The sequence below is a fragment of the Gossypium arboreum genome, chromosome 12 (assembly GCF_025698485.1).
Source record: "Gossypium arboreum isolate Shixiya-1 chromosome 12, ASM2569848v2, whole genome shotgun sequence".
Lineage (NCBI taxonomy): Eukaryota > Viridiplantae > Streptophyta > Magnoliopsida > Malvales > Malvaceae > Gossypium > Gossypium arboreum.
The window spans coordinates 2,531,871-2,541,266 of record NC_069081.1 but is presented as its reverse complement, the minus strand read 5'-3'; the positions used below and the strand labels follow the sequence as shown (position 1 = coordinate 2,541,266).

Sequence of the window (9,396 nt, the reverse complement as noted above, 5' to 3'; positions counted from 1 at the left end):
TAAATATTCCACATAAAACATTATATCATTTCTAATCCAACACTTATCGATTATAATCGGGCATGTGTTTAATTTATACACGAGTCATTCATATATTTTTTGTATATTTTCCTCCTCCTCCTCTCCATCTACATCCTTAGTAAAAACAACACACTTGTAGGTAACATTATCCATAATTTTCACTATCTACTTATGTGAATATTCAAGCTATCCATCTGTGTCATAGTCACTAAATTATTTTTATCTTGAGCTAAAGAACTCCAAATTAAGATCCATAAATTTTCCCAGAAACTAGACTCATATGTCTTCTTATCATAAAAATTTCATAATTTTTGGTTGGGCCAATTAATACAGTTTATTCATTGAATTCTCCCCTGTTATGCTGTCTGACAGTTCCGACCCTTCTTCACTAAAATTTAATTATCTCCTCGTACAAGATTTTAATGATATTCTCGTTTGTTTCTCTTGAAAATAGACTCATTCAGAATTCTAAAAATATAAATTTAAGCCCCTAATTATTTTTATCCAATTTTATATGATTTTATAAAGTTAGAACAGGGGAACCCAAAATCATTTTGACCTTGTCTCACAAAATTTATCATATCTCATGATTTACAATTCCATTGCTTACATCATTTCTTCTATAAGAAACTAGACTCAATAAGCTTTAATTTCATATTTCATTCATCCTCTAATTACATTTCTACAATTTTTGGTGATTTTTTCAAAGTTAGACTACTGCTGCTGTCCAAAATAGTTTTAGTGCAAAATGTTGATTTCCATTTTACCCCAGAGTTCACAATTCATACAATTCAGTCCTTGCTCAATTAACCCCTCAATTAAGGTAATTTTCTCAATTAATACTTTTCCTAGACATTATAAGTTATTTCATAACTATTTAAATTCATAATTTCTACATACAACTCTAACTTCAAACTCTTTTACAATTAGGTCCCAAACATTCACTTTCTATTCAATTCTTTCAATAAAATCAGCATATAAACAATATAAAGCTCTAATTCGATGCCAAATCATCATATAATTCCAGCACATATTCATAGAAACTTTCAATTTCTTTCATAGAATCAAAAACTAATGAATTTAACAAGTGGACCTAGTTGTAAAAGTCACAAAAACACAAAAAATTCAAGAATAATCAAGAATTGAACTTACCTGAAGTAAAAATATGAAAAACCAGCTTAATGGAACTCTTCCATGGTGTTTTTTCTGATGAGAATGCAGAAAAATAAAGAGAAATCTAGATAATTCCACTTTAGTCCTAGCTTTATTAAGTAAATTTTGCAATTTTCTAATTTTGCCCTTAATTCTCCTTATTTTTTTGCTGATTTCATGCCATTGCCGTCCAGCCCAAAGAGACCTTGGGTCTATTTTTCTTTTAAACCCTCTTTCTTTTATCATTTAAGCTATTTAATCATTTCCCATAATTTTGCATTTAATACAATTTAGTCCTTTTTGTTCAATTAACTATCAGAACTTTAAAATTTCTTGACGAAACTTTAATACTGACTTATTAACACTCCATAAATATTTATAAAAATATTTATGGCTCGATTTAAAATTCTCGAGGTCTCGATACCTCGTTTTCGATTCTAATTATTTTAATATTTATTTTTAGTACACTATTCACTACTTCAAAATTTTTCCTAACTTCACATTTAACTTATACTCACTAAATTAATAATATTTCCGACTCATTTTTCTGATTTAGTGATCTCGAATCACTGTCCCGACACCACTGAAAATTAGGCTGTTACATTTGTTTTATAGTTCAGGAAGATATGGTTGTTTTTTTTTTTTGGTGGTTTGTGGTCGTACCCTCCCAACAATGTCATTTTTTAAGTTTAAATTTAAATTTTTTTTCTTGAAAATGCAAATTAATTTATCATTATACTCACCATTTTTATAAAAATAATTTTTAATATATAATATAAATATAAATTATTTAAATATGTATAACACAAACCACAATGCTAAAAAAGAAAACAATATAGCGTGAATGAAAATCATGTTCTAATTTAAATTAAACATTGTTGCACTTTTATCTAACTTAACTACAAAACATTAATCAATGACACTGCTTACTTGTACTAATATCATCATTTCAAATTTTAAATCAAGCAACCCCGATGCTTGGGGATAGCTTTTAATTATACTTATAGATTATAAACAAATTTAAGGGATAAATATTACAATTATACGTGATTTTGATTCAATATGTAATGTTATATATGGATTTTGATTTTGTACAATTTTATGCATGAAATTTTGATTTAATTCAATTTTCAAAAATTACCAACAACAATATCGAATCGGCACCATTTTATATTGGATAATACATACATAAACAATTATATTAATCCAATATGAAAATAAATGTATGGTACACCTCATGAATCTCCCAATAGACCCATATGTGACTAGACACCTGTTTTCCAATGAAATCAATGACACTATAAACCTTGGGTTAGTTCACGAACCTCAACTCAATGAACTTTAACAAGAGACACCTCTATTAAGAATATATAAGGACCACGAGGATGTCAGGGAATTAATCGCTAATCACCCTAAAATGTCTCATCCTATGACGTAGCATCACTGTCACTACCAAAAGTATCAAATCAAACTTCCAAGTCAGTGACATTAGGACATGTATCCAAACCCTACTATAAAAGGACCATGCAAATAGCTTATATAGACACATGTAAACACTCATTCTTTCTGATCCCCCCAACTCTTCCCAAAACCAAAATTTCTCCCTAGCCTTCTCTCCACTCTCCTCCGTTCAATCACCATCTTCCTCATTTCTTCACCTTACTGGTTAACAATATATGTATTCATGTAACGCCCCAAAAAATTTGAGTGTTTGATTGTTGGATTCTATTGTAATTGAGTCCCTATATCTGTGGGTATGTGCTCTGCTTATGTGTTTGAGGTTAAGGGTTCAAAATGTGGTTTTAGAGGTTTTGCTATTTAATTTGAACTAACCTTTATTCTTGAGCCATTGACTTAGATTTAATTCTGTCTTAATTGGTGTTAAGAATGAGCTTGTTGGTTCAATGGTTAAGCATCTGTATACCCTATGGTCTTGAGTTCAAGTCTTAGTGTGTTCCTTCTTCTTCCTACCTTTCTATTTCTTTTCTTCTTTCTTTCTTCGCCTCTTTCTTTGAGTTCTTTTTCTATTTCATTCAATCGCTACTTAGATTCATACATATTGTTTGCTACCATTTTCGGGTAAGTTTGCGTTCTGTTAATTTTATGCTCTCGGTTGTTCAACTTTGGAAAACATTAGTTGTTGCCTTCCTTGGCCAAGTGTAGTTTCTGCGTAAATGGTTCGAAACTTTTGATTATATGTTCGATTGGTTGTCCTTAGAGGAAGGTCTAAAAAATAATGATCCCACTAATGTCCTAGATTCGTGATTATGGTGGTGCGTAGGTAATTTTACGCAATTTAGGATTTTCTTATGTCGAAATGTTTCAACGAGGTTGGTTGTGTGATGATCTTAGTATTTTTTTGAATTATTGCTTAATTGGTTATGGATTATTCATTTTAGGTCTCGGGAATCTTCTACGTTGTTCTGACTTCGAAACTACTTCAGGTGTGTACCGAAAACCCAAGTTTTTATGAATTTCAGACGCCAAAAAAATATGACTATCGACACCACACTGCCGTGTGGCTCAGACGGTCATGTGCCAGGGCGTGTGGTAGGCCATGTAACTCACTGTTCACCAGGTAAGAGCCACACAGGCAAGGGACACAGACGTATGTCCAAACCGTGTGTCGCCTTAATAGTGTAGGGTTCACATGAGCCAAGGACATGGGTGTGTGTCCAGACAGTATAGCTCACTGTTTACAAAATAATGAGCACACGGGCGGAGGACACAGCCATGTGTTAGGCCATGTGAGACACACGGGCGTGTGCAGGCTGTATGGGGTGAACGGACCTACTACCCAAGCCTTTTGAGACCACACGGGCATGTGGGCCAGTTCACGAAATTTTTCCATATCCCAAGCATCGCTCGAACCAAATACAAGCCTTCTATGAGGTTGTTTGAACTGAATTAGACTATATAAACTGATATTCTGTGATCTAAAACTTGAGTAATGATTATCAATGTGGGTATTTTGTTTGACTAATGTTAATGGAATTGATTTATTGTATTCGAGTATGAGCAGTATTTGAGTATTTGCATAAAACTCTGTATTAACTTTCATGTGAAGTTTGCATATACATCGGGTGGGAATTGAATCAGGAGGAAGTATTCTATTCTGAAATAGTGGTTAAATCACTGGTATTTGTGTTCTGATTTGGCAGCTAGACTACATTCTCTAAAACATGTTAGACCAACACTGTGTGGTGTGTAGGGCTAGAAGGGTAATAAATACCCTATTTGATATGTTGGGTTGGTCAGAGATGGTGTGTAGCGACTGGTATTAAGTAATTGCACCTGTTCTGTTCTGCTCTACATCTGACTACAGTTTAAATTGTTATATGTCTGTATGATTCTGATCTGTAACTGAATGAACTGTTTCTTGATTCTGAGTCAACATCTGCACTTAGATATCTTGGTTTTACTAATATCCTATTGAATATGTATATAGTTGGTTCCTTTATGATATATTAATTCAATTATTGTTGAATGAATTTCAGGTAAATCACAGACTTGAACGGGTCGGTAGATGGGGAGCTCGGTTATGCATTTTACACCATTTAGTATTATTAATAATGTTAGTTGTTTCGTAGTTCTAGTTAGTTGAATGACAATCATGAATTACTGGTTTGTCTTTATTAAAACTTGATATGACTTTAAAAGAGTATTCATATAAATTGTAGAGTGTGTTTTGATTGTTATTCGTTGTAACTCTTTAGGCTTGGCCTTGTTGTCTAGGTCAGTTATGGGGTATTACAGTTCACTTTTTTAAATGTGTACGATTGAATCAAAATCAAAGTTTTATATATAAATATGAACAACAATACAAGTTTTATTTATAAAATTACACTAAATAAAAATTCATGTATCAAATTATACACTAAAAGAAAGTTCATATATAGATTTAATGTTTATCTCTATTTTTAATTAGATTGGTTTTATATTATTATATTCAATTTTATTTTAAACTTTTATATATTGAAAAGAAGTATAAAATCCTATCTTCATTTTGCAAAATATTAATAAAATATGTCGAACATCAAACATGTAATAAATTACCAAAAAAAAAAAGTTTATATCATAAATTTTAAAATTTTCAGAAAGTAGCTTAATACTTTTAATAAGAGCACGCAAGAAGGATTGTCCAAACTCCAAATCATGCTTAATTATGAATAATCATTCCTTCCATTAATATTTATAGTTTTTGCCAAAGCCTTTTCTGTGTTATTGTTCTATTGAAGTAATTAAAAGAGATAATTTTCTTATTGGTCCCTATTGCATAATTTACTCAATATTTGAGAAGATTTGGGAAAAAAATTTAAACCTGAAAAATAGATTTAGATAAAAAATTTAAACCTATTTAAAATATTGGACAAATTTAAGCTTGAACATTCAAGATTTTGAGCTTAGCCCGGCCCGATCCACTTTTAAATTAGTAATATTTTATGTTATGCTATTTTTATATATTATAAAAATTATAATACATAAAAGTTATCACTACTATGATGTAAACATTAAAATTTGTTAAAATCACTATATTTTAATAAATAAAAGTATACAAAATTATTAAATATTAAATTAAAAATAATATGAGAATGTTAACTATTTACAAATATAAACAAACTTTGACAAAATATTATACCCGTAATTTAAATCTAACCGAACTTAAATAAATATAAAATACATAAATCCGAACCAAACCCACTCCTCTATTCCATTAATTTGCCTTTCCTTTAACTTTGGGTAATTAAAATGATTGTAACGTATAAAATAAAATATTCACTAGTATCTTCCTTCTATGCCATGTATTACACTACTGGTTTAACAACCAGGGAAATTCTCCTACAAGAAAAAGAAGAACAAAACACTATATTTTTCCAACTAAAACCTGATAGAAACGTATATATGATTTATGAAATAAATATGAAAAAGAGAGGTCGTCAAGGGTTTGCTTTCTGGGTGTAGATATAATCAACGTGAGCTGCAAGTGTTCTTCTCATCAAGCATTCTTCTCCTTCTTCTTTAATTCCTCGGCAGATATCATCATCCACGTCACCCCTCTTTGTTTCCGTATCCTGACATGTTTTCACAAGCAATTCATGAGAAAAATGATATTATGAACCGAATCAAACTGAAAAAAAGGGTTTCTTTTAAAGCAGATTAAAAGATAAAAACATAGATACCGGATTCTGGGTTTGGATTGGGGTATTGGGATTGGGATGCTGAAGTGGGCGAGCGGCAGCAGCTGCAGAAGATAGTGTGAAGAAGAGAAGGAAGAGGATCATGCAGAAGGCGCTGACCTTGCAACTCATATTTTCTTTTCCTGCTTTGTTTCTCAGGTGAGTTTTTAGGGGAGAAAAGGATGGGTTGAAACGACTGTGCAGGGGTGGGTTAATTTATATACACAATCTCAACTTTCAAAGGCAAATAAGAAATGAAGGTTGAAGGGCAAGTGGGTAATAAAATACAATTATCAATATTATTATAGAAGATTCCCATTTGTACTTTGATAAAAATATTAAAAAATAATCATTTATTCTGGAAAAAGGTATCCTCATCTTAATTACTTAAATTTATGCATCCTTGAAAATTTTGGCACTTGCAGTTCTAGAAACTCCAATTTTCTTTTCTTTTCTTTTAAATATAAATATTCCGAATCAAGCGATACATATTATTATAATCTTAAACCGATATCAAATAGTTTATATTCTATTTTGATCAAAATTTCAATGTGTTTTGACCATTCCGTGTGGTTCAATCCATTTTAGTCAATACCAACTTATACTAATACATACCGTTGATACAAAGTTTTTTTTTTAAATCAGTTTTAAAATCTTTTATCTTAACCATTTTAATTTTTCTATAATTACATTTAAAACTAATAATTATTAAATGAAATTATTGAACAATTAATAATTTTAAAATATATATTTACATATAAATATATATTTATATTAATATAATTGAGATATATTTACATGTATATATAATATATAATTTATTTTTCGACCAAAATATATAATATATTAAAAACTAAAAATTAAACTATGAATATATATTTGAAAATATTTAAAAACATCGTTAACTTAAAATAATACATTGAAACATATTGATATTAATATGTACAAGTATTAAACCAATACGATACTTACTACCTTAGTTTGGGTAAATAATATTTTTAAAAAGTTTAAGCTACATTTCATGAAAGTAATTATAAAAGAAGAATAATGATATTAAAATAAATCATATAAAATATGTAATATAAATATGATTAGGTTTGTAAAAATATATAAATATTTTAACAATATAAAATATAATATTGGAATTAGAAAATTTTACATTTTGGAGTTTGTGTATTTTTATTGTATAGCAGGACTATATGTATTTAATGGAAGGTAATCCACCTTTTTAGGTGGAATTTAAATAAGGATTTAAAGATTATTAAAATGTTAATAAGGCATTGACTTGTTGGTTAATGCGAATGTTTTGGATTATTGAGTACTTAAATTCGGGTCTTATCATATGTAATTATGACGTGTGATTCTAAGTTTTACTATGTGCATATATTTGGGTTTAATCTAGTTCTTCCTTATTTAGTGTGGTTCTTATCGGTTATTTGTGCGTTATGTTTTATATTAATTTGATTTTATATTATAATTGGTGAACTATATATATTTATTTGTATTGTACTTATGCATGCATTATATTTATAATAATAAATTCAAAAATAAATATGTAAATAAATAAAAGTGAAATGTTTTCTATAATACTATATTTTTCATGCTACAAATCTTGATTTAGTTTATCCGTGAAGAAATTTTAATTGGCTAAATTAGTCATATATGTAAAAAAAAAAAAGATGTTAATTGGCTAAATATGTCGTTTTTAGAGAATGTACGTGAAAATGTGTCCAGTTACATGTGCTTTCTTCACAATAGTGTAAAAACGCGTCTAGTTAGACGAATTTTTCTACTGACATGTCAAGATAAGTGTGCTCAATTGAACGCGCTTTCTTTATAATTATCGAAAAACGTGTCCAACAAAAAAAACTCTTCCAGCTAAATTAAAAGAAAAACAATCTATTTAGCCAATTAACTTTTGTTTTGGGCATATTCAATTAATTTAACCCAATTAGTTTGGTTGTAATTATCTTAAATTAAACACAATCAAACCAATTGGCTGGAAAGAAGAAGCAATCAAAGGTTGACCAAATGATGATTAAAAAAAAAAAAACATGTAGTAGCTTTAGAAACATGTTTTGTTGAACGCCTTTTTTTTTCTTTTTCTTTTGTCTTATTGTCAACGCCTAGTTATTATTCTGAGGATTGTATCATTACACATGTGAAGGAGCATAATTATTAATCACTAAAGAATACTAAGATATTAAGGAAAAAGAGTTGACTTTGCTAATTAATCATCTTCATTTATCTTTGGTTTAATTTTAATTATACTTAGTTTTACTTATATTACCAGCTGCCATAGATATTTTTTTTTGATGAAATTAGAATCTCAATAATAAATAATTTTTTAAAAATAAAAATGTATCTTATATATTTATATTTTGTATAAATGTATATGCAAAACCCAAACTAAATAATATAGCTTAAAATGTAGCTTAAAATACGTATAAGAATCACAAATCTAGAATACAAAAATATCTGTTTAAAAATAAGATATAATAAATAATGAAACATATGGTTTAAAACTAATTAATAATAACATATGAAATATTTATGTTATTAAAATGAAAAATAGATTAAATTGTTAATTATGGTATTGTCGAAGTCTTGAGTTGATGTCGAGTTAACTTGTGGCACCAGCTCAATCAAATACATTATTAATATATACAATTGATAGATATAGTAAAGTATGCATGATAAAATTAAAATGTATAGAAATGTCAAAATAAAACTTTAATTGAGTGATAAATTATAGGTTTTACTAATGTACTTGACGTGAGTTCAAATCCCATAATATATATTTTTCTTGGTTTTTCAAAGTAAAAGACTAAAATATCCTTGAATAATATTACTTATTTTAATTATAGAAAAAATTCTCATAACTTCCTAACTAAGTTGGTAATCCAGTTGAGGGTGACAACAACTTAGTCAATGATTTTATTAATAGTATATATATATATATATATATATATATATATATATATAGTATCTTACTTGACTCTGAAAATGATAAAATTATCAATTAAATCATTAAGATTTTTAAAAC

The 9,396-nt window shown here is 28.5% G+C and overlaps 1 protein-coding gene across 1 annotated transcript; it reads right to left on the bottom strand.

The window, feature by feature from the left end:
• Positions 1-5,806: 5,806 nt before the first annotated feature.
• On the bottom strand, positions 5,807-6,587 carry LOC108478860 (phytosulfokines-like). Its single transcript, XM_017781318.2, has 2 exons — positions 6,354-6,587; positions 5,807-6,245 (listed from the first exon to the last, which is right to left on the bottom strand). The coding sequence occupies exons 1-2, from the start codon at positions 6,480-6,482 to the stop codon at positions 6,111-6,113; spliced, it is 264 nt and encodes an 87-aa protein (XP_017636807.1). The 5' UTR covers positions 6,483-6,587; the 3' UTR covers positions 5,807-6,110.
• Positions 6,588-9,396: the final 2,809 nt, after the last annotated feature.

Excerpts from the sequence above, each read along its gene's own strand:
- LOC108478860 (XM_017781318.2), bottom strand. The coding sequence starts at position 6,482 with ATGAGTTGCAAGGTCAGCGCCTTCTGCATGATCCTCTTCCTTCTCTTC. Across the intron at positions 6,246-6,353 it reads CAATCCAAACCCAGAATCCG|GATACGGAAACAAAGAGGGG; the intron begins GTATCTATGTTT and ends AAAACATGTCAG.